We start from the raw sequence: 27,561 nt of genomic DNA on the forward strand, positions 1-27,561 counted from the left end.
GTGTCAGGTGTGTGTGAACTGTGTGTCAGGTGCGTGTGAACTGTGGGGCAGAGTGTCAGGTGTGCGTGAACTGTGGGGCAGGTGTGTGTGAACTGTGGGGCAGAGTGTCAGGTGTGCGTGAACTGTGGGGCAGGTGTGCGTGAACTGTGGGGCAGAGTGTCAGGTGTGTGTGAACTGTGTGTCAGGTGTGTGTGAACTGTGGGGCAGAGTGTCAGGTGTGTGTGAACTGTGGGGCAGGTGTGCGTGAACTGTGGGGCAGAGTGTCAGGTGTGCGTGAACTGTGTGTCAGGTGTGCGTGAACTGTGGGGCAGAGTGTCAGGTGTGCGTGAACTGTGTGTCAGGTGTGCGTGAACTGTGTGTCAGGTGTGCGTGAACTGTGGGGCAGAGTGTCAGGTGTGTGTGAACTGTGGGGAGAGTGTCAGGTGTGTGTGAACTGTGTGTCAGGTGTGTGTGAACTGTGGGGCAGAGTGTCAGGTGTGTGTGAACTGTGGGGCAGAGTGTCAGGTGTGTGTGAACTGTGTGTCAGGTGTGTGTGAACTGTGGGGCAGAGTGTCAGGTGTGTGTGAACTGTGTGTCAGGTGTGTGTGAACTGTGGGGCAGAGTGTCAGGTGTGCGTGAACTGTGGGGCAGGTGTGCGTGAACTGTGTGTCAGGTGTGTGTGAACTGTGGGGCAGAGTGTCAGGTGTGTGTGAACTGTGTGTCAGGTGTGTGTGAACTGTGGGGCAGAGTGTCAGGTGTGTGTGAACTGTGGGGCAGAGTGTCAGGTGTGCGTGAACTGTGTGTCAGGTGTGTGTGAACTGTGGGGCAGAGTGTCAGGTGTGCGTGAACTGTGTGTCAGGTGTGCGTGAACTGTGTGTCAGGTGTGCGTGAACTGTGGGGCAGAGTGTCAGGTGTGCGTGAACTGTGTGTCAGGTGTGCGTGAACTGTGTGTCAGGTGTGCGTGAACTGTGGGGCAGAGTGTCAGGTGTGTGTGAACTGTGTGTCAGGTGTGTGTGAACTGTGGGGCAGAGTGTCAGGTGTGCGTGAACTGTGGGGCAGAGTGTCAGGTGTGCGTGAACTGTGTGTCAGGTGTGCGTGAACTGTGTGTCAGGTGTGCGTGAACTGTGGGGCAGAGTGTCAGGTGTGTGTGAACTGTGGGGCAGGTGTACGTGAACAGTGTGTAAGGTGTGTGTGAACTGTGGGGCAGAGTGTCAGGTGTGCGTGAACTGTGTGTCAGGTGTGTGTGAACTGTGGGGCAGAGTGTCAGGTGTGCGTGAACTGTGTGTCAGGTGTGCGTGAACTGTGGGGCAGAGTGTCAGGTGTGCGTGAACTGTGTGTCAGGTGTGTGTGAACTGTGTGTCAGGTGTGTGTGAACTGTGTGTCAGGTGCGTGTGAACTGTGGGGCAGAGTGTCAGGTGTGCGTGAACTGTGGGGCAGAGTGTCAGGTGTGCGTGAACTGTGGGGCAGAGTGTCAGGTGTGTGTGAACTGTGTGTCAGGTGTGCGTGAACTGTGTGTCAGGTGTGCGTGAACTGTGGGGCAGAGTGTCAGGTGTGCGTGAACTGTGGGGCAGGTGTGCGTGAACTGTGGGGCAGAGTGTCAGGTGTGTGTGAACTGTGGGGCAGAGTGTCAGGTGTGTGTGAACTGTGGGGCAGGTGTGCGTGAACTGTGGGGCAGAGTGTCAGGTGTGTGTGAACTGTGTGTCAGGTGTGCGTGAACTGTGTGTCAGGTGTGCGTGAACTGTGGGGCAGAGTGTCAGGTGTGTGTGAACTGTGTGTCAGGTGTGTGTGAACTGTGGGGCAGAGTGTCAGGTGTGTGTGAACTGTGGGGCAGAGTGTCAGGTGTGCGTGAACTGTGTGTCAGGTGTGCGTGAACTGTGTGTCAGGTGTGCGTGAACTGTGTGTCAGGTGTGCGTGAACTGTGGGGCAGAGTGTCAGGTGTGCGTGAACTGTGTGTCAGGTGTGCGTGAACTGTGTGTCAGGTGTGCGTGAACTGTGGGGCAGAGTGTCAGGTGTGTGTGAACTGTGTGTCAGGTGTGTGTGAACTGTGGGGCAGAGTGTCAGGTGTGCGTGAACTGTGGGGCAGAGTGTCAGGTGTGTGTGAACTGTGTGTCAGGTGTGCGTGAACTGTGGGGCAGAGTGTCAGGTGTGCGTGAACTGTGGGGCAGAGTGTCAGGTGTGCGTGAACTGTGTTTCAGGTGTGTGTGAACTGTGGGGCAGAGTGTCAGGTGTGTGTGAACTGTGTGTCAGGTGCGTGTGAACTGTGGGGCAGAGTGTCAGGTGTGTGTGAACTGTGGGGCAGAGTGTCAGGTGTGTGTGAACTGTGTCAGGTGTGTGTGAACTGTGGGGCAGAGTGTCAGGTGTGTGTGAACTGTGGGGCAGAGTGTCAGGTGTGTGTGAACTATGGGGCAGAGTGTCAGGTGTGCGTGAACTGTGGGGCAGGTGTGTGTGAACTGTGTGTCAGGTGTGTGTGAACTGTGTGTCAGGTGTGTGTGAACTGTGTCAGGTGTGTGTGAACTGTGGGGCAGGTGTGTGTGAACTGTGGGGCAGAGTGTCAGGTGTGTGTGAACTATGGGGCAGGTGTGTGTGAACTGTGGGGCAGAGTATCAGGTGTGTGTGAACTGTGGGGCAGAGTGTCAGGTGTGTGTGAACTGTGTCAGGTGTGTGTGAACTGTGGGGCAGAGTGTCAGGTGTGTGTGAACTGTGGGGCAGAGTGTCAGGTGTGTGAACTATGGGGCAGAGTGTCAGGTGTGCGTGAACTGTGGGGCAGGTGTGTGTGAACTGTGTGTCAGGTGTGTGTGAACTGTGTGTCAGGTGTGTGTGAACTGTGGGGCAGAGTGTCAGGTGTGTGTGAACTATGGGGCAGAGTGTCAGGTGTGTGTGAACTGTGTGTCAGGTGTGTGTGAACTGTGTGTCAGGTGTGTGTGAACTGTGGGGCAGAGTGTCAGGTGTGTGTGAACTGTGGGGCAGGTGTGTGTGAACTGTGGGGCAGAGTGTCAGGTGTGTGTGAACTGTGTGTCAGGTGTGTGTGAACTGTGGGGCAGAGTGTCAGGTGTGTGTGAACTGTGGGGCAGAGTGTCAGGTGTGTGTGATCTGTGTGTCAGGTTTGTGTCAACTGTGATCTGTGTGTTAGCTGTGGGCTGTGTGTGTGATCTCCAGCTCAGTGACAATGCACTGAGCTCTCTCTCCTCTCCGGTCTGCAGGAGATCTTTACTTTGAGAAGGCTGTCAACGGCTTCCTTTCCGACCTGTTTGCCAAGTGGAAGGTGGGTGTGCAGTGGGACCCCGTCTCGCCGCTGGTCTCGCAGTGCGGGACCCCGTCTCGCCGCTGGTCTCGCAGTGCGGGACCCCGTCTCGCCGCTGGTCTCGCAGTGCGGGACCCCGTCTCGCCGCTGGTCTCGCAGTGCGGGACCCCGTCTCGCCGCTGGTCTCGCAGTGCGGGACCCCGTCTCGCCGCTGGTCTCGCAGTGCGGGACCCCGTCTCGCCGCTGGTCTCGCAGTGCGGACCCCGTCTCGCCGCTGGTCTCGTAGTGAGCTCGAGACTTGAGAGGCTGACAGGCGGGTGGCCATTCAGCCAGGAGCTGAGTGGGTCTATCGTTTTGTCTAGCTGCTGCCGTAAAGAGCCCAGAGTTCTGCCTGTTCCAGACACCCACAGCTCTTTGTGTAACGTGTTTCCCCGTGTTCTCCAGCCCAAATGAAACCCCTTTTAGTTTCCAGTTGTGATGCTCGTGTCACTACTGAGTCATAAACAGTCCCTGGAGCTGTTCAGCTGAGGAGATTTATCTCTGAAGATGATGTCAGTATAGAGACATAATCTGTATATAACGATCCTTGAGGCAGCTCTACTCTGAGCTCTTTCTAGGGCAATAATATTTTGGGTGTGGTTTGGTGACCAAGACTGAAAACAGTGTTTAGCATGACATTGAGTGTGACCTCCCTGGGGTGGCAAAGAAATTGGCGAAGCATGTTTCATCCTTGATAAATGACTCAGTCAGATCAGATTTCTTTCCCCAAAAGCCTACCTTTCAGCTATGTGTCATCTTCTGCTTTGTGTTCGCTTACCTGCCTGCCTGCCTGCCCGCCTGCCTGTGGCTCCTGCTCTGTGTTCGCCTGCCTGCCTGTCGTCTGCGTCCCGGCTCCTGCTCTGTGTTCGCCTGTCTGCCTGTCATCTGAGTCCCGGCTTCTGCTCTGTGTTCGCCTGTCTGCCTGTCATCTGAGTCCCGGCTTCTGCTCTGTGTTCGCCTGCCTGCCTGTCGTCTGCGTCCCGGCTCCTGCTCTGTGTTCGCCTGTCTGCCTGTCATCTGAGTCCCGGCTTCTGCTCTGTGTTCGCCTGCCTGCCTGTCATCTGCGTCCCGGCTCCTGCTCTGTGTTCGCCTGCCTGCCTGTCAGTTACTTCTTGTCTTCTGCTCTGTTCCCCAGGAGAAGAACTCCAGCCACGAGGTGACGGTCGTGCTGTTCTCACGGACGTTTTACGATGCCAAGACTATCGGTACGGCCTCCTGCCTCTCTGCTCTGGAACTGAACCAGACTTGCGTCTCATGCAGTAAAAAAGAAACTTCTACAACGTTTCTTTGAAACCCTGTCTCTCTCTGCTCCCTGCCTCCAGAGGAGTTTCCCGAGATCCACCGAGGCTCCATCTGTCAGGACCACGAGGGCCGGTTCTACGAGGACTTCTACAGGTCTGGTCTGGTCTCAGCCGGGCCGTGACGAGCAGCATGGTGGGCGTTGCCACCTCGCAGCCCCCGGCCAGGGCTCAGGGCGGCTGGGCTGCTGGTGCAGGATGGCGGCTGAGTGGTGGGGAAGCGGGGCTGCTCCTGTGTGTGGTGTGTGTGTGTAACGGGCTGGAGTATCTGCTGCCGAGAGAAGTGCTGTGTCTATGCAGCTGTTATTGCCTGTAGGGGGTAGAGAATATATGGTCATCAACAGTGACAGATGACAAACTGAGTGCTCTTGGGGACATGGTGGGATTGACCTGGGCTAGAACAGGTCTGCTGAGGTCTGGAGCAGTGCAGTGCGGTCCTGGCTGAGCTCTTTCTGGGTTCTACAGTGCAGCCTCCTGGCCTCCCTGCAGGCGAAGGAGGTTCTGACGTCCCCCTGGTCTGCAGGGCTGGGCTGCTCCTGTGCGTGGTGTGTGTGTAACAGGCTGGCAAGATAATACTCCCTGTTTATTAAGGGGGTCAATATTTCATTTCTCACGCGTGTGTCTGTGTGCACGCAGGGTGGTGGCCCAGAACGAGCGGCGCGAGGAGTGGACGTCTCTGTTGGTCACCATTAAGAAGCTGTTTATCCAGTACCCCGTGCTGGTGCGGCTGCAGGGCACAGGTGTGCGCGGGCCCGGAGGGGAGGGGCAGCTCAGGGCGGGGCTCCCGAGGAGCGTCTGTTTTAATAATGTGTGTCTGCATTTCAGAGGACTTCCCCAGGGGACACAACTCCACAGCCGCTGAGGGAAACTACCTGGAGGCCATCAACCTCTCCTTCAACGGTGAGGCCTGCTGTAGTTCGTGTCTGTCTCTCCCTCTCTCAGTTCAGTTCAGGAAGCTTTATTGGCATGACCAATGGCGTGCCAAAATACAGTTAACATAAGATCTACAGGTATTTACACTATAGACACATCATAATACATTTACACATAGAGCATTAATGAGAGACAGGCTCAGCCTCTCTCTTCGCCTTCCTCTTCCCCCCTCTCTCTCTGCTGCACTGCTGCTCCAGTCCTAGTGATGGTGCTGTGTCTTGTGTGTGATTCCAGTGTTTGACAAGCACTATATTAACCGGAACTTCGACCGGACGGGTCAGATGTCCGTGGTGATCACTCCAGGGGTGGGTGTGTTCGAGGTGGACCGGCTGCTCATGATCCTCACCAAGCAGCGCATGATCGACAACGGTGAGGACACCCGCGCGCCCCCCAAAAACCCCTCATCCTGCCCTCGTCCCTCAGATTCCCAGAGCCCAGCGGTCCGATCCGCTCCGGGTTTTACAGTGCTGTCGATCTCTAGCGGTCTAGCTCTCAGCTGGAGAGAGTGGAGAGTCAGTAGGTGAGCATCTGTAGACTGTTTTAAAGGGAGTGAGTGGAACAGAGTGTTGTCATGGAAACTGGAGGTTACTCCGCCAGCAGGAAGCTGTGTTTCCTGGAAGGGTGCTGGAGTTTGCCAGGTGTGTGTGTGTGTGTCTGTGGTGCCATTGTGGGCTCAGCAGTGAGCTCGACTGGTATCGCACGTGAGCCGTGATGACCAGCGCAGTGCGTGGTGGAGGTGATGATGATGATGATGATGATGATGGTGTTTCCTGGCAGGTATTGGAGTTGACCTGGTCTGTATGGGGGAGCAGCCGCTGCACGCCGTCCCTCTCTTCAAGGTGAGAGGACGTCTTGCCTGATCCCTGATGACCTAAAACCTGATCCCAGGTCCGATCTCGGGACCTGATCCCAGATGTTCCCTTGGGACCAGATCCCAGATCCACCCTCGGGAGTCCCTGGGTCTTGTGCTTGTGTCTGGCGCTGTGCTGACCCAGGGTGTGGTGTTGTCCACAGCTGCACAACCGCAGTGTGCCGGGAGACTCGCGGCTGGGCGACGACTACAATCTGCCGCACTGGATCAACCACAGGTGCGCCGGCGGCCTCGGCCCTGCCTCTCCGCCCCAGACCCGTCCTGCTTATTGCCAAGTGGCCGAGACAGTTAACGAGTGAGTCGTGTTTGTGGAGCTGAGTGTCCAGAGACCTGTGCTGTACTGATCCTCTGTGTCCACAGTTTCTACACCTCCAAGAGCCAGAGCGCCTGCAGCTGCTTCACCCCCCGGATCAAACTGGCAGGGAGCAAGGTACAGCACTGGCACACCAGTCAGCACACTGACACACCAGTCAGCACACTGACACACCAGTCAGCACACCAGTCAGCACACTGACACACCAGTCAGCACACTGACACACCGACCGGCACACCAGTCAGCACACTGACACACCAGTCAGCACACTGACACACCGACTGACACACCAGTCAGCACACTGACACACCGACCAGCACACCAGTCAGCACACTGACACACCAGTCAGCACACTGACACACCGACTGACACACCAGTCAGCACACTGACACACCAGTCAGCACACTGACACACCGACTGACACACCAGTCAGCACACTGACACACCAGTCAGCACACTGACACACCGACTGACACACCAGTCAGCACACTGACACCCAGACCGGCACACCAGTCAGCACACTGACACCCAGACCGGCACACCAGTCAGCACACTGACACACCAGTCAGCACACTGACACACCGACCGGCACACCAGTCAGCACACTGACACACCGACCGACACACCAGTCAGCACACTGACACACCAGTCAGCCCACTGACACACCGACCGGCACACCAGTCAGCACACTGACACACCGACCGACACACCAGTCAGCACACCGACACACCAGTCAGCACACTGACACACCGACCGGCACACCAGTCAGCACACTGACACACCGACCGACACACCAGTCAGCACACTGACACACCAGTCAGCACACTGACACACCGACCGACACACCAGTCAGCACACTGACACACCAGTCAGCACACTGACACACCGACCGGCACACCAGTCAGCACACTGACACACCGACCGACACACCAGTCAGCACACTGACACACCAGTCAGCACACTGACACACCGACTGACACACCAGTCAGCACACTGACACACCGACTGACACACCAGTCAGCACACTGACACACCGACTGACACACCAGTCAGCACACGGACACACCGACCAGCACACCAGTCAGCACACTGACACACCGACCAGCACACCAGTCAGCACACTGACACACCGACCAGCACACCAGTCAGCACACTGACACACCGACTGACACACCAGTCAGCACACGGACACACCGACCAGCACACCAGTCAGCACACTGACACACCGACCAGCACACCAGTCAGCACACTGACACACCGACTGACACACCAGTCAGCACACTGACACACCGACCGGCACACCAGTCAGCACACTGACACACCGACCGGCACACCAGTCAGCACACTGACACACCGACCGGCACACCAGTCAGCACACTGACACACCGACTGACACACCAGTCAGCACACTGACACACCAGTCAGCACACTGACACACCGACTGACACACCAGTCAGCACACTGACACACCGACCGACACACCAGTCAGCACACTGACACACCAGTCAGCACACTGACACACCGACTGACACACCAGTCAGCACACTGACACACCGACTGACACACCAGTCAGCACACTGACACACCGACCGACACACCAGTCAGCACACTGACACACCAGTCAGCACACTGACACACCGACCGACACACCAGTCAGCACACTGACACACCGACCGACACACCAGTCAGCACACTGACACACCGACCGACACACCAGTCAGAACACTGACACACCGACCGGCACACCAGTCAGCACACTGACACACCGACCGACACACCAGTCAGCACACTGACACACCGACTGACACACCAGTCAGCACACTGACACACCGACTGACACACCAGTCAGCACACTGACACACCAGTCAGCACACTGACACACCGACTGACACACCAGTCAGCACACTGACACACCGACTGACACACCAGTCAGCACACTGACACACCGACCGGCACACCAGTCAGCACACTGACACACCAGTCAGCACACTGACACACCGACCAGCACACTGACACACCGACGACACACTGACACACTGACACACCGACTGACACACCAGTCAGCACACTGACACACCGACCGGCACACCAGTCAGCACACTGACACACCAGTCAGCACACTGACACACCGACCGACACACCAGTCAGCACACTGACACACCGACCGACACACTGACACACTGACCGAAACACCAGTCAGCACACTGACACACTGACCAGCACACTGGCACCTAGACTGGCACACCGACTGGCACGCTCAACTGCACACTGACACACTGACCGGCACGCTGGCGCCCAGACTGGCACACGAGTCAGCACACTGACCGGCACGCACACCAGCACACTGACGCACTGACCGGCACGCTCACCAGCACACTGACACACTGACCGGCACGCTGGCACCCAGACTGGCACACGAGTCAGCACACTGACCGGCATGCAAACCAGCACACTGACGCACTGACCGGCATGCAAACCAGCACACTGACGCACTGACTGGTACTCCAAAACACCAACTGGCATAACAACACACACCGGGCACACTGACACACAAACCTGCACACCAGCCAGCACTGCAACACACTGACTCTCACACTGATATTGACACACGGGCACACTGACTCTCACACTGATAATGACACACTGACTCTCACACTGATATTGACACACGGGCACACTGACTCTCACACTGATAATGACACACTGACTGTCACACTGATATTGACACACGGGCACACTGACTCTCACACTGATAATGACACACTGACTCTCACACTGATATTGACACACGGGCACACTGACTCTCACACTGATATTGACACACGGGCACACTGACTCTCACACTGATATTGACACACTGACTCTCACACTGATATTGACACACCGGCACACTGACTCTCACACTGATATTGACACACTGACTCTCACACTGATATTGACACACTGACTCTCACACTGATATTGACACACCGGCACACTGACTCTCACACTGATAATGACACACTGACTCTCACACTGATATTGACACACGGGCACACTGACTCTCACACTGATAATGACACACTGACTCTCACACTGATATTGACACACGGGCACACTGACTCTCACACTGATAATGACACACTGACTGTCACACTGATATTGACACACGGGCACACTGACTCTCACACTGATATTGACACACGGGCACACTGACTCTCACACTGATAATGACACACTGACTGTCACACTGATATTGACACACGGGCACACTGACTCTCACACTGATAATGACACACTGACTCTCACACTGATATTGACACACGGGCACACTGACTCTCACACTGATATTGACACACTGACTCTCACACTGATATTGACACACGGGCACACTGACTCTCACACTGATAATGACACACTGACTGTCACACTGATATTGACACACGGGCACACTGACTCTCACACTGATAATGACACACTGACTCTCACACTGATATTGACACACGGGCACACTGACTCTCACACTGATATTGACACACTGACTCTCACACTGATATTGACACACTGACTCTCACACTGATATTGACACACTGACTCTCACACTGATATTGACACACGGGCACACTGACTCTCACACTGATATTGACACACTGACTCTCACACTGATATTGACACACCGGCACACTGACTCTCACACTGATAATGACACACTGACTCTCACACTGATAATGACACACTGACTCTCACACTGATATTGACACACTGACTCTCACACTGATATTGACACACGGGCACACTGACTCTCACACTGATAATGACACACTGACTCTCACACTGATATTGACACACGGGCACACTGACTCTCACACTGATAATGACACACTGACTCTCACACTGATATTGACACACGGGCACACTGACTCTCACACTGATATTGACACACTGACTCTCACACTGATATTGACACACGGGCACACTGACTCTCACACTGATATTGACACACTGACTCTCACACTGATATTGACACACGGGCACACTGACTCTCACACTGATATTGACACACTGACTCTCACACTGATAATGACACACGGGCACACTGACTCTCACACTGATAATGACACACGGGCACACTGACTCTCACACTGATATTGACACACGGGCACACTGACTCTCACACCGATAATGACACACTGACTCTCACACCGATAATGACACACCGGCACACCGACTCTCACACTGATAATGACACACTGACTCTCACACTGATATTGACACACGGGCACACTGACTCTCACACCGATAATGACACACTGACTCTCACACCAATAATGACACACTGACTCTCACACCGATAATGACACACCGGCACACCGACTCTCACACTGATAATGACACACTGACTCTCACACTGATATTGACACACGGGCACACTGACTCTCACACTGATAATGACACACTGACTCTCACACTGATATTGACACACTGGCACACCGACTCTCACACCGATACTGTCTCAGGTGGGGAGGTGGAGGAGGGACATGACAACCAGACCTCTTGCTTTCTCTCCACATGCTCTTGCCTGACTCCTGCTACAGCCCCCCAGCGAGAGAGGAAGAAATGGCAGAGACCACGGTGAGATACCCCTGTCCCGTGTCCACGTGCTCAGTGTGTGTTCAATAATCCAAATATGCCTTAGGTGTCTGCATTATACATGTAATCAGTTTATTTTGATCTTTTCCTAAGAGATTCATGGATCTATAGTGACATTTCAGACAAGAATACAGACCAACCATGGGGTTTTCACAGGTGTTTACTTGGCATTTACCTGTGCTGTACTTACCTGTGCTTGTAGCTCTGCATGGGAGAATATTGCTCGTATGTCCTTCAGAAGGTCTCTGTGCCAGTTTGATTTCTGGGTGTTGTTGGCCTTCCCTGTGCCAGAGTGGACCCTTGTGTTTGGAAAGCTTGAATTTAACGCTCCCTTCACTGCTTCATCATACTGGTTTCTGATGAAGGCGTTAGTGATGGTCTGTCTGATGTGTGTTCCCCCAACCCTCTCCGTCCAGCCCTGGGGGCGCCCAAGGACTCGGAGAACAGCTTGCCCATCCAGGTGGACTATGATGCTTACGACGCCCAGGTGTTCAGACTGCCAGGGCCCTCCCGCACACAGCGCAGCACCAACTTCAGGTACAGGCAGGGTGACAGGTGTGTGCAGGTGTGGGAAGAGAGAGACGGGTGTGTGCAGGTGTGGGAAGAGAGACGGGTGTGTGCAGGTGTGGGAAGAGAGACGGGTGTGTGCAGGTGTGGGAAGAGGGACAGGTGTGGGAAGAGAGAAACGGGCGTGTGCAGGTGTGGGAAGAGAGAGACGGGCGTGTGCAGGTGTGGGAAGAGAGAGACGGGCGTGTGCAGGTGTGGGAAGAGAGAGACGGGCGTGTGCAGGTGTGGGAAGAGAGAGACGGGCGTGTGCAGGTGTGAGAAGAGAGAGACGGGTGTGTGCAGGTGTGGGAAGAGGGAGACGGGCGTGTGCAGGTGTGGGAAGAGAGAGACGGGTGTGTGCAGGTGTAGGAAGAGAGAGACGGGTGTGTGCAGGTGTGGGAAGAGAGAGACAGGCGTGTGCAGGTGTGAGAAGAGAGAGACGGGTGTGTGCAGGTGTGGGAAGAGGGAGACGGGCGTGTGCAGGTGTGGGAAGAGAGAGACGGGTGTGTGCAGGTGTGGGAAGAGAGACGGGTGTGTGCAGGTGTGGGAAGAGAGAGACGGGCGTGTGCAGGTGTGGGAAGAGAGAGACGGGCGTGTGCAGGTGTGGGAAGAGAGAGACGGGCGTGTGCAGGTGTGGGAAGAGAGAGACGGGCGTGTGCAGGTGTGGGAAGAGAGACAGGTGTGTGCAGGTGTGGGAAGAGAAAGATGGGTGTGTGCAGGTGAACAGGGAGGCGTGTGCTGAGAGAACAGGGAGGTGTGTGCTGAGAGAACAGGGAGGCGTGTGCTGAGAGAACAGGGAGGCGTGTGCTGAGAGAACAGGGAGGCGTGTGCTGAGAGAACAGGAGGCGTGTGCTGAGAGAACAGGGAGGCGTGTGCTGAGAGAACAGGGAGGCGTGTGCTGAGAGAACAGGGAGGCGTGTGCTGAGAGAACAGGAGGCGTGTGCTGAGAGAACAGGAGGCGTGTGCTGAGAGAACAGGAGGCGTGTGCTGAGAGAACAGGAGGCGTGTGCTGAGAGAACAGGGAGGTGTGTGCTGAGCGAACAGGGAGGTGTGTGCTGAGAGAACAGGGGGTGTGTGCTGAGAGAACAGGGGGTGTGTGCTGAGAGAACAGGAGGCGTGTGCTGAGAGAACAGGGGGTGTGTGCTGAGAGAACAGGGGGTGTGTGCTGAGAGAACAGGGGGTGTGTGCTGAGAGAACAGGAGGCGTGTGCTGAGAGAACAGGGAGGCGTGTGCTGAGAGAACAGGGAGGCGTGTGCTGAGAGAACAGGGAGGCGTGTGCTGAGAGAACAGGGAGGCGTGTGCTGAGAGAACAGGGAGGCGTGTGCTGAGAGAACAGGAGGCGTGTGCTGAGCGAACAGGGAGGCGTGTGCTGAGCGAACAGGGAGGCGTGTGCTGAGCGAACAGGGAGGCGTGTGCTGAGCGAACAGGGAGGCGTGTGCTGAGCGAACAGGGAGGCGTGTGCTGAGAGAACAGGAGGCGTGTGCTGAGCGAACAGGGAGGCGTGTGCTGAGCGAACAGGGAGGCGTGTGCTGAGCGAACAGGGAGGCGTGTGCTGAGCGAACAGGGAGGCGTGTGCTGAGCGAACAGGGAGGCGTGTGCTGAGCGAACAGGGAGGCGTGTGCTGAGCGAACAGGGAGGCGTGTGCTGAGAGAACAGGAGGTGTGTGCTGAGAGAACAGGGAGGTGTGTGCTGAGCAGGTGGGCAGAGGTCTGCACAAGGTGTGGTTTGGATGTGTGACCCCGCGGCTCCGCTGGCCCGTGCAGGGCGGCGCGTGATCGGGACCGGGAGGCCAGCGGCAGGAAGAGCTCCAGCTCGTGCGACGTGTCGGGGAGCCCCCCGCCCGGCCGGGCCCCCGGGCCCGAGGAGCAGCGCAGCCTGGCGTCGGACGACAGCCTGAGCCGCGTCTCCAACATCCTGCTCATCCCGCGGCCGCCTGCCGCGCAGTACGAGGTCAGCAGCTCGCTGGGGTACACCAGCACACGAGGTGAGGCTCGGCTCTGCTGGCGGCCCGGCCCGGCCCGGCCGGCCCCGGGCTCAGTCTCCGGCTCTCTCTCCCAGAGCTGCTGGAGAAGATGATGGAGTCGCAGCGGGACTCCAGCGCTCCGGGCCGCTTCCACGTGGGCAGCGCGGAGTCGACGCTGCACGTGCGCCCCGGGGGGTACACCCCGCAGCGGGCTCTCATCAACCCCTTCGCCCCGTCCCGCATGCCCATGAAGCTCACCTCCAACCGGCGCCGCTGGATGCACACCTTTCCCGTCGGTGAGACGCTCGGCCCGCGCCCCGCCTCCTCCCTGTACCCCCGGCCACCCACGCCTGTACCCCCCCTGCAGCTCTGTGCTTTGCGGTTCTGTCCAGGCCCGTCCGGGGAGGCGATCCAGATCCACCACCAGACCCGGCAGAACATGGCCGAGCTCCAGGGCAGCGGCCAGAGAGACTCCGCCCACACGTCCGCCGAGCTGCTGGAGCTGGCCTATCACGAGGCCACAGGCCGGTAGGACCCGCCCACCCACAGGGGGAGGGGGAGGGGCCAGACCACAGCGGGGTGCAGCACAGATACACAGATGAACAAGTAATAGGTTTATCCCATGCTGAAAAAAAGAAGAAAGAGAACACAACGTTTCGGCCGTGGAGCCTTCTTCAGGTGTGAGCTTCTTCAGCTTTGCAGCCTACGCATGCTGACGCAGCTACCCACCTGAACTACAGATACACAGATGCTCTGATTGTTCTTTTGGTTTTGGTTTTGCCCTCAATCGAGTCTCTGACATTTAAACGAGCTCCTTGCAAAGATGCAGGGCGGGGTTTCTGGAAAGCATGAGCCTCCTGCCTGAGTGTTTGGTTTTCCTCTTGCTCTCCTGCCTGTCTCTCTGCCCGCCCGCGGGCATAGGCGGTCAGCCGCACGGACGCTGGGCGAGAACAGTTTCTGTCTGAGCGGTGGGGGTGCAGAAGAGTTCGCCAGCAGCCCGGCCAGCAGCAACAGCACAGGTACCCCGACCCCCGACCCCCGACCCCCGACCCCTGACCCCTGGACACCCTGGCACAGGGGATAGTGTTGGCGTGTCGTGTGATGCTGGCATGTTGTGCCCTCAGGGACTCCGCTGAACCGCGGTAGCTCGTTTGAAGACTCGTCGTCCGGCAGCCCAGATCCCAGTGAGTTGTGAATATTGTCGTCTGTGGCGTGTCGTTGTGATTGCAGTGATAGTGTCAGTGCTGTCGCCATCGGGAAGTAGGAACATACCCTGTAAACGTCCGTGTCAGTCGGAGCCGCAGGTCCCTGCAGGACAGGATCAGGATGCAGGCGGAGAGCAGGGAACAGTCCGTTTCCTCCCGAGCCGCAGGTCTGGGTGTTCATGTCCATTCATGCCTGCTGGCATAGAGAGCAAGGAATGTGGAATCTGTCCCTGTCTCTCGCTGTCATATACCCGTTACTCTCTCTCCACAGTCCCTGTCTCTCTCTGTCTGTAGGAGACCCTGTCTCTCTCTCTCCACATTCCCTGTCTCTCTCTGTCTGTAGGAGACCCTGTCTCTCTCTCTCCACATGCCCTGTCTCTCTCTGTCTGTAGGAGACCCTGTCTCTCTCTCTCCACATTCCCTGTCTCTCTCTGTCTGTAGGAGACCCTGTCTCTCTCTCTCCACATTCCCTGTCTCTCTCTGTCTGTAGAAGACCCTGTCTCTCTCTCTCCACAGTCCCTGTCTCTCTGTCTGTAGGAGACCCTGTGTCTCTCTCTGCAGTCCCTCTCTCTCTCTGTCTGTAGGAGACCCTGTGTCTCTCTCTGCAGTCCCTCTCTCTCTCTGTCTGTAGGAGACCCTGTGTCTCTCTCTGCAGTCCCTCTCTCTTTCTGTCTGTAGGAGACCCTGTCTCTCTCTGCAGTCCCTCTCTCTCTCTGTCTGTAGGAGACCCTGTGTCTCTCTCTGCAGTCCCTCTCTCTCTCTGTCTGTAGGAGACCCTGTGTCTCTCTCTGCAGTCCCTGTCTCTCTGTCTGTAGGAGACCCTGTCTCTCTCTCTGCAGTCATGCTAAAAACTGGCTGCTCTTCTCTAAATAACCCAGCAGATCCAATAACAATTGTTGATTATGTGCAATTACGGGCATGTATTGATTATGTGCAATTACGGGCATGTATTGATTATGTGCAATTACGGGCATGTATTGATTATGTGCAGCACGGGCATGTATTGATTATGTGCAGCACGGGCATGTATTGATTATGTGCAGCACGGGCATGTATTGATTATGTGCAGCATGAGCATGTATGGATTATGTGCAGCACGGGCATGTATTGATTATGTGCAGCATGAGCATGTATGGATTATGTGCAGCATGAACATGTATGGATTATGTGCAGCATGAACATGTATTGATTATGTGCAGTACCGGCATGTATCGATTACGTGTGGCATGAACATGTAGCGATTATGTGATGCACGGGCTTGTGGTCCCATGTGAACCATCGGTCAGCTCTGCTCTCTGTGCGAGTCGTTAACCCTCACCTGCACGCCGGAGGCTGCAACTGTCTTGCATGAGGAACAGGAGGTTGTCACTGTGATTCACGTTGAGAGCAGCGATACTGACACTCTCCTTTCTTTCTCTTTCTCCCGTTGTCTGTCCCTCTCTCTCGCTCCTCTCTGCCTCGATGGTTCTGTGCTTGGTCCCCTTCGCTCTGTCTCCCCCACGCTCTCCCCCTGCGCTGTGGGCGTGGGCTGTGCTGCTCTGACAGCTGTGGTGCTGTCTGCTCCCCCCACAGTGCCGGGATTCTGCTGCACCGTCGGGGTGGACTGGAAGTCCCTGACCACCCCCGCCTGCCTGCCCCTCACCACTGACTACTTCCCCGACAGGCAGAGCCTGCAGAACGACTACACTGAGGGCTGCTATGACCTGCTGCCCCAGACTGACCTGGACAGGTCTGGGAGAGAGGGAGAGGAGAGAGGGAGAGGAGAGAGGGAGAGGAGAGAGGGAGAGGAGAGAGGGAGAGGAGAGAGGGAGAGGAGAGAGGGAGAGGAGAGAGGGAGAGGAGAGGGAGGAGAGAGGGAGGAGAGGGGAGAAGAGAGAGGGGAGAGGATAGAGGGAGCAGGGAGGAGAAGGGAGAGGGAGCAGGGAGGAGAAGGGAGAGGGAGGAGGGAAGAGAAGAGGGAGGAGAAGGGAGAGGGAGGAGAAGGGAGAGGGAGGAGGGAAGAGAAGAGAGGGGAGAGGGAGGAGAAGAGAGAGGGGAGAGGGAGGAGAAGAGAGAGGGGAGAGGGAGGAGAAGAGAGAGGGGAGAGGGAGGAGAAGAGAGAGGGGAGAGGGAGGAGAAGAGAGAGGGGAGAGGGGGTGAGAAGAGGGAGGAGAGAGAAGGGAGCAGGAGGGGGGGGGAACAGGAGGGGGGAAGGGTGCAGAGGGGAGGAAATGAGAGGAGAGAAGGTGAGGGGAGGAGGGAAGAGGCAAGAGGAGGTGGGGGCAGGAGAGGGAAGAGGGAGAAGGGATAAGAGAGAGGAGAGAAGGAGGGGCTGGGTGGGTTTGGAGGGGAGGAGGAAGAGGCAGGAGAGGGAGAGGAGAGGTGCTGAGAGGAAGATGGAGGGAGGAGGCGGGGGAGGGTCACGAGGGTCTGCTGTCAGAAGAGGGAGGGGGAGGGTCTGTCCTGCTCATCTCCGTGTCGACGCCCCCTGCAGGCGAGAGGACGACGCGCCGGTGCTGACCGCCCCCCAGGTGTTTGAGGAGTTCATCTGCCAGCGCCTGATGCAGGGCTACCAGCTGATCGTCCAGCCCCGGAACAGGACCCCCCCGCCCTCCAGCGCCCCCCCACTCAGCAGCAGCCCCCTCTACTCCAGAGGTACGGGGGGGATGGATGGGGGGGTCTCTTCGGGCCCCTGCCTCTCTTACACCTGCGCCGTGTCTCTCCCCAGGGCTGGTGTCCCGCAAGAGGCCAGAGGAGGAAGAGAGTCAGTATTGGCTCAGTATGGGCCGCACCTTCCACAAGGTGTGTCTGAAGGACAAGATCATCACCGTCACGCGGTACCTGCCCAAGTGAGTGACCTCCCTGCACTGTTACTGTCCTTGTGAAGTGACCTCCCTGCGCTGTGTTACTGTCCTTGTGACGTGACCTCACTGCTCTGTGTTACTATCCTTCTGATGTGACCACACTGCTCTGTTACCATCCTTGTCACCTGACCTCACTGTGCTGTGTTACCGTCCTTGTGACTTGACCTCACTGCTCTGTGTTACCGTCCTTGTGAACTCACTGCGCTGTGTTACTGTCCTTGTGACTTGACCTCTCTGCGCTGTTACTGTCCTTGGGACGTGACCTCCCTGCTCTGTGTTACCGTCCTTGTGACTTCACCACACTGCTCTGTATTACTGTCCTTGGGATGTGACCTCACTGCTCTGTGTTACCGTCCTTGGGACGTGACCTCACTGCGCTGTGTTACCATCTTTGTGACGTGACCTCCCTGCACTGTTACCGTCCTTGTGACTTGACCACACTGCTCTGTGTTACTGTCCTTCTGACCTCACTGCGCTGTGTTAACGTCCTTGTGACCTCACTGTGCTGTGTTACCGTCCTTCAGACGTGACCTCACTGTGCCGTGTTACCGTCCTTGTGACTTGATCACACTGCTCTGTGTAACCGTCCTTGTGACCTCACTGCGCTGTTACCATCTTTGTGACGATACCTCCCTGCGCTGTTACCGTCCTTGTGACTTGACCACACTGCTCTGTGTTACTGTCCTTGTGATGTGACCTCACTGCGCTGTGTTACTGTCCTTGTGATGTGACCTCACTGCGCTGTGTTACTGTCCTTGTGATGTGACCTCACTGCGCTGTGTTACTGTCCTTGTGATGTGACCTCCCTGCGCTGTTACCGTCCTTGTGACCTGACTTCACTGCTCTGTGTTACCGTCCTTGTGACCTCACTGCGCTTTGTTACTGTCCTTGTGACGTGACCTCCCTGCGCTGTTACCGTCCTTGTGACCTGACTTCACTGCTCTGTGTTACCGTCCTTGTGACCTCACTGCGCTTTGTTACTGTCCTTGTGACGTGACCTCCCTGCGCTGTTACCGTCCTTGTGACGTGACCACACTGCTCTGTGTTACCGTCCTTCTGACCTCACTGCCCTGTGTTACCGTCCTTGTCACCAGACCTCACTGCGCTGTGTTACCGTTCTTGTGACCTCACTGTGCTGTGTTACCGTCCTTGGGACGTGACCTCACTGCTCTGTGTTACCGTCCTTGGGACTTGACCACACTGCGCTGTGTTACCGTCCTTATGACTTGACCTCACTGCGCTGTGTTACCGTCCTTGTGACCTCACTGCGCTGTGTTACTATCTTTGTGACGTGACCTCCCTGCGCTGTTACCGTCCTTGTGACTTGACCACACTGCTCTGTGTTACTGTCCTTGTGAACTCACTGCGCTGTGTTACTGTCCTTGTGACGTGACCTCCCTCCGCTGTTACCGTCCTTGTGACATGACCTCACTCCGCTGTTACTGTCCTTGTGACATGACCTCACTGCGCTGTGTTACCGTCCTTGTGACATGACCTCACTGCGCTGTGTTACCGTCCTTGTGACATGACCTCACTGCGCTGTGTTACCGTCCTTGTGACGTGACCTCACTATGCTGTGTTACCGTCCTTGTGACTTGACCTCACTGCTCTGTGTTACCGTCCTTGTGAACTCACTGCGCTGTGTTACTGTCCTTGTGACTTGACCTCACTGCTCTGTGTTACCGTCCTTGTGAACTCACTGCGCTGTGTTACTGTCCTTGTGACTTGACCTCCCTGCGCTGTTACTGTCCTTGTGACTTCACCACACTGCTCTGTATTACTGTCCTTGGGATGTGACCTCACTGCTCTGTGTTACCGTCCTTGGGACGTGACTCACTGCGCTGTGTTACCGTCCTTGTGACCTCACTGCGCTGTGTTACCGTCCTTGTGACCTCACTGCGCTGTGTTACCGTCCTTGTGACCTCACTGCGCTGTGTTACCGTCCTTGTGACCTCACTGCGCTGTGTTACCATCTTTGTGACGATACCTCACTGCGCTGTTACTGTCCTTGTGACGTGCCCTCCCTGCACTGTTACTGTCCTTGTGACTTGACCACACTGCGCTGTGTTACTGTCCTTGTGACCTCACTGTGCTGTGTTACCGTCCTTCAGACGTGACCTCACTGTGCTGTGTTACTGTCCTTGTGACCTCACTGTGCTGTGTTACCGTCCTTCAGACGTGACCTCACTGTGCTGTGTTACCGTCCTTGTGACTTGACCACACTGCTCTGTGTAACCGTCCTTGTGACCTCACTGCGCTGTGTTAACGTCCTTGTGACCTCACTGTGCTGTGTTACCATCTTTGTGACGTTACCTCCCTGCGCTGTTACCGTCCTTGTGACTTGACCACACTGCTCTGTGTTACTGTCCTTGTGATGTGACCTCACTGCGCTGTGTTACTGTCCTTGTGATGTGACCTCCCTGCGCTGTTACCGTCCTTGTGACCTGACTTCACTGCTCTGTGTTACCGTCCTTGTGACCTCACTGCGCTGTGTTACCGTCCTTGTCACCAGACCTCACTGCGCTGTGTTACCGTTCTTGTGACCTCACTGTGCTGTGTTACCGTCCTTGGGACGTGACCTCACTGCTCTGTGTTACCGTCCTTGGGACTTGACCACACTGCTCTGTGTTACCGTCCTTATGACTTGACCTCACTGCGCTGTGTTACCGTCCTTGTGACCTCACTGCGCTGTGTTACTATCTTTGTGACGTGACCTCCCTGCGCTGTTACCGTCCTTGTGACTTGACCACACTGCTCTGTGTTACCGTCCTTCTGACCTCACTGCGCTGTGTTACCGTCCTTGTGACGTGACCTCCCTGCGCTGTTACCGTCCTTGTGACATGACCTCACTCCGCTGTTACTGTCCTTGTGACGTGACCTCCCTGCGCTGTGTTACTGTCCTTGTGACGTGACCTCCCTGCCCTGTGTTACCGTCCTTGTGACGTGACCTCCCTGCGCTGTTACCGTCCTTGGGACGTGACCTCACTGCTCTGTGTTATCGTCCTTGTGACTTGACCACACTGCTCTGTGTTACCGTCCTTGTGACCTCACTGCGCTGAGTTACCGTTCTTATGACTTGACCTCACTGTGCTGTGTTACCGTTCTTGTGACCTCACTGTGCTGTGTTACCGTCCTTGTGACTTGACCACACTGCTCTGTTACTGTCCTTGTGACGTGACCTCACTGCTCTGTTACTGTCCTTGTGACGTGACCTCACTGCTCTGTTACTGTCCTTGTGACATGACCTCACTGCTCTGTTACTTTCCTTGTGACGTGATCTCACTGCGCTGTGTTACTGTCCTTGTGACGTGACCTCACTGCGCTTTTACTGTCCTTGTGACGTGACCCCCCTGCTCTGTGTTACTGTCCTTGTGACGTGACCCCCCTGCTCTGTGTTACTGTCCTTGTGACGTGACCTCACTGCTCTGTGTTACTGTCCTTGTGACGTGACCTCCCTGCCCTGTGTTACTGTCCTTGTGACGTGACCCCCCTGCTCTGTGTTACTGTCCTTGTGACGTGACCCCCCTGCTCTGTGTTACTGTCCTTGTGACGTGATCTCACTGCTCTATTACTGTCCTTGTGACGTTACCTCCCTGCCCTGTGTTACTGTCCTTGTGACGTGACCTCACTGCGCTGTTACTGTCCTTGTGACGTGACCTCACTGCTCTGTTACTGTCCTTGTGATGGGACCTCCCTGCCCTGTGTTACTGTCCTTGTGACGTGACCTCACTGCCCTGTGTTACTGTCCTTGTGACGTGACCTCCCTGCCCTGTGTTACTGTCCTTGTGACGTGACCTCACTGCTCTGTGTTACTGTCCTTGTGACGTGACCTCCCTGCCCTGTGTTACTGTCCTTGTGACGTGACCTCACTGCCCTGTGTTACTGTCCTTGTGACGTGACCTCACTGCTCTGTGTTACTGTCCTTGTGACGTGACCTCCCTGCCCTGTGTTACTGTCCTTGTGACGTGACCTCACTGCTCTGTGTTACTGTCCTTGTGACGTGACCTCCCTGCCCTGTGTTACTGTCCTTGTGACGTGACCTCACTGCTCTGTGTTACTGTCCTTGTGACGTGACCTCCCTGCCCTGTGTTACTGTCCTTGTGACGTGACCTCCCTGCCCTGTGTTACTGTCCTTGTGATGTGACCTCCCTGCCCTGTGTTACTGTCCTTGTGACGTGACCTCACTGCTCTGTGTTACTGTCCTTGTGACGTGACCTCCCTGCCCTGTGTTACTGTCCTTGTGACGTGACCTCCCTGCCCTGTGTTACTGTCCTTGTGACGTGACCTCACTGCTCTGTGTTACTGTCCTTGTGACGTGACCTCATCGCCCTGTGTTACTGTCCTTGTGATGTGACCTCCCTGCCCTGTGTTACTGTCCTTGTGACGTGACCTCCCTGCGCTGTGTTGCATTCTTGTTCTTGTTGTGACGTGTGTCTCTGGGGTGCTGTGCTTTCTCTCAGGTACCCCTATGAATGTGCTCAGATCCAGTATAGCTACAGTCTGTGTCCCTCCCACTCGGACGGTCACTTCCAGTCCTGCTGGGTGGAGTTCAGCCACGAGCGTCTGGAGGAGTACAAGTGGAATTACCTGGACCAGTACATCTGCTCGGCCGGATCCGAGGACTTCAGGTACTGAGAGGGGGAGGGCGGAGCACGGCGAGAAGGGTGATTCTCTTCCCTCTTCACTTATCCCCTCTCTCCCGCTGTGTCTGATATTCCTGTGACTCCCGTCTCTCTCCTCTCTCCCGCTGTGTCTGATATTCCGGTGACTCCCGGCTCTCTCCTCTCTCCCGCTGTGTCTGATATTTCTGTGACTCCCGTCTCTCTCCTCTCTCCCGCTGTGTCTGATATTCCTGTGACTCCCGGCTCTCTCCTCTCTCCCGCTGTGTCTGATATTCCTGTGACTCCCGTCTCTCTCCTCTCTCCCGCTGTGTCTGATATTCCGGTGACTCCCGTCTCTCTCCTCTCTCCCGCTGTGTCTGATATTCCGGTGACTCCCGGCTCTCTCCTCTCTCCCGCTGTGTCTGATATTCCTGTGACTCCCGGCTCTCTCCTCTCTCCCGCTGTGTCTGATATTCCGGTGACTCCCGGCTGTGTCTGATATTCCGGTGACTCCTGGCTCTCTCCTCTCTCCCGCTGTGTCTGATATTTCTGTGACTCCCGGCTCTCTCCTCTCTCCCGCTGTGTCTGATATTCCGGTGACTCCCGGCTGGGTCTGATATTCCGGTGACTCCCGGCTCTCTCCTCTCTCCCGCTGTGTCTGATATTCCGGTGACTCCCGGCTCTCTCCTCTCTCCCGCTGTGTCTGCTATTCCGGTGACTCCCGGCTCTCTCCTCTCTCCCGCTGTGTCTGATATTCCGGTGACTCCCGGCTCTCTCCTCTCTCCCGCTGTGTCTGATATTCCGGTGACTCCCGGCTCTCTCCTCTCTCCCGCTGTGTCTGATATTCCGGTGACTCCCGGCCCTCTCCTCTCTCCCGCTGTGTCTGATATTCCGGTGACTCCCGGCCCTCTCCTCTCTCCCGCTGTGTCTGATATTCCGGTGACTCCCGGCCCTCTCCTCTCTCCCGCTGTGTCTGATATTCCGGTGACTCCCGGCTCTCTCCTCTCTCCCGCTGTGTCTGATATTCCGGTGACTCCCGGCTCTCTCCCAGCCTGATCGACTCCCTGAAGTTCTGGCGAACGCGGTTCCTGCTGCTGCCGGCGTGCGTGTCGGCGGTGCGGCGGATGGCGGAGGGCGATGGGCGCTGTGATGTGTACGGCGACCGGCCGCACGGTGAGGCCGACGACTGGGCCCTGCTGGACGGCTTCATCCGCTTCACTGAAGGGCTGAACCGCATCCGGCGCCGGCACCGCTCGGACCGCATGATCCGGGTCAGTCGCTGGGAGTGGCAGGAAGGAGGCCTGAGAGGGGCTCTCGGTCGCGTTGTTGACAGTAATGATTCCTCACACTTCTATAGCACTATTCTGGACTCTCCACTGACAGCTCTTTATAGGTAATGGGGAATCCCACTACCGCCACCAGTGTGCAGCCCCACCTGGGTGATGCACCAGTCTGCTCCCCACACACCAGCTCTCAGTGGGGAGGAGAGCAGAGTGATGGAGCCAGTTCAGAGATGGGGATTATTATTAAATTTAATTCAATATATTTTTATATAGCACCTTTCACAACAAGGTTGCCCCCAAGGCGCTTAACGAAGCAACTGACCATACATGTTGTGAACACAGAACAGAAAAGACCAGAAGACAATGGAGGAGAGGAACCAAAAACTCCTTAGTAAGAAGAAAATAAACCTTTAGGTGTCCAAGGTCAACTGGCTGCCCAACCCCTTTGGGCATGCTAACATTATACAATTAAAAAAAAAGGAAGAAATGAATGTTTTCATGTTTTCTGTATGTCAGTACTCTATGCAGTTCTCTGTAGACCAGCAAAAACGATGTCCCTCTTGGATCCATGGCAGTGATGCAGCATCCAACTCAGATGGTACCCAGCCCGGGCGCCATCCGGGCATGTGGGGAGGAGAATAGGATAGTTGGGTCAGAGCAGATGTATCTACCTGGTGGGCCAACACAGAGACACACAATGGCATGGACAGCAGCCCCAGCAGCCATGGTTGCAGCAGGCTATGATGTAAGGTGTGAGCAGGCTAGGCTGAAGTAATAGGTCTTCAGTTTGGATTTGAACACTGAGATTGACTCGGCATCCCGAATATGGGGTGGGAGAGTCTTCCATAAGCTAGGGGCCCTGTAACTAAAGGCTTTTATTGCCAGCTGTTTTTTATTAATGTATGGAATATGAAGAAGACCTGCAGAAGACCTTCTGTGATCTAAGCGGGAGACGTGGATGGTAAACATGAATAAGTTCCATTAGATAGACAGGTGCCTGACCTCTGAGAGCCTTGTAAGTAAGTAGAAGGATTTTGACAGGAAGCCAATGAAGAGAGCTAAGTATAGGGGTTATATGGTTGTACTTTCTACTCCTATTAACAATTCCAGCTGCTGCATTCTGAATTCGCTGTAAGGTGTTGAAAGAGTGTTGGGTGCTCCCTGATAGTAGGGCATTGCAGTAGCCTAACCTGCTGTATACAAGAGCATGTATTAACTTCTCTGTGTCTTCAGTGGAGACAAACTGCTTTCGTTTGGCAATATTTCTTAACTGCAGCAAGCATGTTTTAGATACTGTTTTAACATGAGTTAAATGAGAGCCTTGTGTCTAATATAACACCTAGGTTATGTGCAGAGTCTTTGAGGCAAATTTTTTAATCCTCTGAGTTAAGTGCTGAAGTTATAGTAGTCCTATCAGTATTGTTGCCTCCAAACAACAGAACCTCAGTTTTATCAGAGTTGAGTAACAAAAAGTTTTCACACATCCAATCTTTACTTCATTAATGCAATTAACTAAAGTAATAATAGAAGAGTTGTCGTTTGGTGTAAACAAAATGTATATTTGAGTGTCATCAGCATATGAATGAAAGTTAATATTATTTTTTCGTATTATCTTACCAAGCGGCAGCATGTAGGGATTTTTAATGACACAGAGAGTCAGGACCTCAGTTTTACGTCTCATCCGAAGGACGGCGCCTGTTTACAGTATAGTGTCCCCGTCACTATACTGGGGCGTTAGGACCCACACAGACCGCAGGGTGAGCGCCCCCTGCAGGCCCCACTAACACCTCTTCCAGCAGCAACCTTAGTTTTTCCCAGGAGTCTCTCCTCCAGGTACTGACCAGGCTCACACCTGCTGGGCTTCAGTGGGGCTGCCGGTGGGGAGCTGCAGGGTGATATGGCTGCCAGTGGCGAGCTGCAGGGTGATATGGCTGCCAGTGGCGAGCTGCAGGGTGATATGGCTGCCGGCTGCTGTTGATCAGTTTCGGTCTTCAATCCCCCTCACAGAAGGGAGCAGCGATGAAGGGTCTGCCGGTGTCGGGGCCGCTGGCTGCCTACCCCCAGGAGCCCACAGCGCCCCCTGTGGGCAAGAAGGGAACTTCGGCCCTGTCAGCCTTGCTGGAGATGGAGGCGAATCACAAGTGAGTTCCCGCCGCCCTCTGGTGATGGAGTGTCGCGTTGCGGTGCGTCTGGCTCGCTGCGGGGCTGGGCCGTCTCGCGGCTAACGATGCGCTGTGCTTCCCGAGCAGGAGCCTTGAGGAGCATCAGGCCGCAATGCTGGCTGGGAAATCTGCAGCTCCGCCGAGCGACACGGTGGCTGTTGCCATGACGCCGACTTTTGTGGACAGCCCCCGAAAGGTGAGCAGGAGGGGGCTGGGGCGCGGGCGCGTGCTGTGGTGCAGCTGGGAGCCCCGGCGCTGGGTGCTGAAAGCCCTGTTCGCTCTGTGCTGTCTGCTGTGGGTTGTGGTCCTGTGGTGGTTGTGTTCTTTAGCTCTCTGTGCTCTTTTCTCTCCTCCTCCCTGCGCCCGTCTCTCCTCCTCCCTCCCTGTCTCCCTCTCTCTGCGCTGACAGGACGGGGCCTTCCTCCTGGAGTTTGTTCGCAGCCCTCGCTCCTCCTCCATCTTCCACCCCCAGGTCAGTGACCCTGCTCCTCTGCCCCCGGGGTTTAGTTAAGACTCCTCTCCTGCCCCTCAGCTGCGTGTGTCTGAAATCCCCCGGCTGTGTGTCCAGTTGCTGCCTCTCTCGTTTACTGAGCTCGTTTGTCTGCCCATCAACTCAAGTCCCAGCATGCGGTGACAGCGATGGAGTGGTGTGTCACACGTGTGTGCGCCAGGATGCTCTGTCTGTCTGTCTGTCTGTCTGTCTGTCTGTCTGTCTGTCTGTCTGTCTGTCTGTCTGTCTGTCTGTCTGTCTGTCTGTCTGTCTGTCTGTCTGTCTGTCTGTCTGTCTGTCTTGGTTAAATGCTCAGTGATCCCTGCTGATCTCTGTCTGTCTGTCTGTCTGTCTGTCTGTCTGTCTGTCTGTCTGTCTGTCTGTCTGTCTGTCTGTCTGTCTGTCTGTCTGTCTGTCTGTCTGTCTTGGTTAAATGCTCAGTGATCCCTGCTGATGTCTGTCTGTCTGTCTGTCTGTCTGTCTGTCTGTCTGTCTGTCTGTCTGTCTGTCTGTCTGTCTGTCTGCCTGCCTGCCTGCCTGCCTGCCTGCCTGGATTCATGCTCAGTGCTCCCTGCTGATCTCTGTCTGTCTGTCTGAAACAACATCCAGAAACCCCAGTCCAGCTCTGGGGGGTGGGGGGATCGGACTGTGCTGTAGAAGGTGCAGTTTTCTGTTTGAAACTTACGACTGCGACTCCTGTGCTGGCCTAGATGTCAGTGGATCAGACAGCAACCAATCCCGTGGAGAGCGGAGTGACAGAGAAGCCAGCTGTCCAATCAGGAGAGAGGACTGGACCCGGGGGCTTTAACCAGCTGGGGGGTCCAGTTGGGTCTCAGAATTCTGGAGAGGCGGGGCCACCATCTGGAGTTGCTACGGAGAACAGGTATATGTTCAGAAGGTGACTTTCAAATGTCACTTTGTGAGCACAGTAAATGAATTGTGTATGTTATCTATCAAGAATATATATCAAAATGTCTGTAGTTACAAAACTCAATTTTTAGCACAATCTAGAATGAGGAACATACTTCTTAGTGCAAGATGCAGGGCTCCGCAGTGCTGCTCATGTCTGTCCTGTGCTCCTGCAGTGCCCAGGCCCCAGGAGCGTCCAGCCTGACCTCCTCCTCCACACTGACGGAGATACTGGAAGCTCTCAAGCACCCGACGT

The 27,561-nt window shown here is 55.7% G+C and overlaps 1 protein-coding gene across 6 annotated transcripts in view; it reads left to right on the plus strand.

Annotated features, from left to right (window-relative positions):
• The window catches only part of depdc5 (DEP domain containing 5, GATOR1 subcomplex subunit), a 51,808-nt gene that overhangs the window by 7,444 nt on the left and 16,803 nt on the right, over positions 1–27,561 (plus strand). For 3 of the 6 annotated variants that reach the window (XM_088617866.1, XM_088617871.1, XM_088617867.1), the window contains exons 10-35: positions 3,180–3,241; positions 4,395–4,464; positions 4,582–4,654; positions 5,194–5,297; positions 5,383–5,457; positions 5,725–5,859; positions 6,268–6,329; positions 6,505–6,578; positions 6,722–6,791; positions 11,249–11,285; positions 11,720–11,840; positions 13,613–13,833; positions 13,908–14,108; positions 14,205–14,340; positions 14,734–14,831; positions 14,937–14,996; positions 16,563–16,746; positions 17,491–17,651; positions 17,725–17,845; positions 22,321–22,488; positions 23,513–23,732; positions 25,752–25,885; positions 25,994–26,102; positions 26,316–26,378; positions 27,107–27,279; positions 27,482–27,559. In XM_088617866.1, the coding sequence (XP_088473992.1) occupies positions 3,180–3,241; positions 4,395–4,464; positions 4,582–4,654; positions 5,194–5,297; positions 5,383–5,457; positions 5,725–5,859; positions 6,268–6,329; positions 6,505–6,578; positions 6,722–6,791; positions 11,249–11,285; positions 11,720–11,840; positions 13,613–13,833; positions 13,908–14,108; positions 14,205–14,340; positions 14,734–14,831; positions 14,937–14,996; positions 16,563–16,746; positions 17,491–17,651; positions 17,725–17,845; positions 22,321–22,488; positions 23,513–23,732; positions 25,752–25,885; positions 25,994–26,102; positions 26,316–26,378; positions 27,107–27,279; positions 27,482–27,559 (3,010 nt within the window). The remainder of the gene's footprint in view (positions 1–3,179; positions 3,242–4,394; positions 4,465–4,581; positions 4,655–5,193; positions 5,298–5,382; positions 5,458–5,724; positions 5,860–6,267; positions 6,330–6,504; positions 6,579–6,721; positions 6,792–11,248; positions 11,286–11,719; positions 11,841–13,612; positions 13,834–13,907; positions 14,109–14,204; positions 14,341–14,733; positions 14,832–14,936; positions 14,997–16,562; positions 16,747–17,490; positions 17,652–17,724; positions 17,846–22,320; positions 22,489–23,512; positions 23,733–25,751; positions 25,886–25,993; positions 26,103–26,315; positions 26,379–27,106; positions 27,280–27,481; positions 27,560–27,561) is intronic. The other 3 variants (XM_088617870.1, XM_088617869.1, XM_088617872.1) reach the window with 3 other exon arrangements.

The sequence above is a fragment of the Lepisosteus platostomus genome, chromosome 24 (genome assembly GCF_059453375.1).
Source record: "Lepisosteus platostomus isolate fLepPlt1 chromosome 24, fLepPlt1.hap1, whole genome shotgun sequence".
In the NCBI taxonomy this organism is placed as follows: domain Eukaryota; kingdom Metazoa; phylum Chordata; class Actinopteri; order Semionotiformes; family Lepisosteidae; genus Lepisosteus; species Lepisosteus platostomus.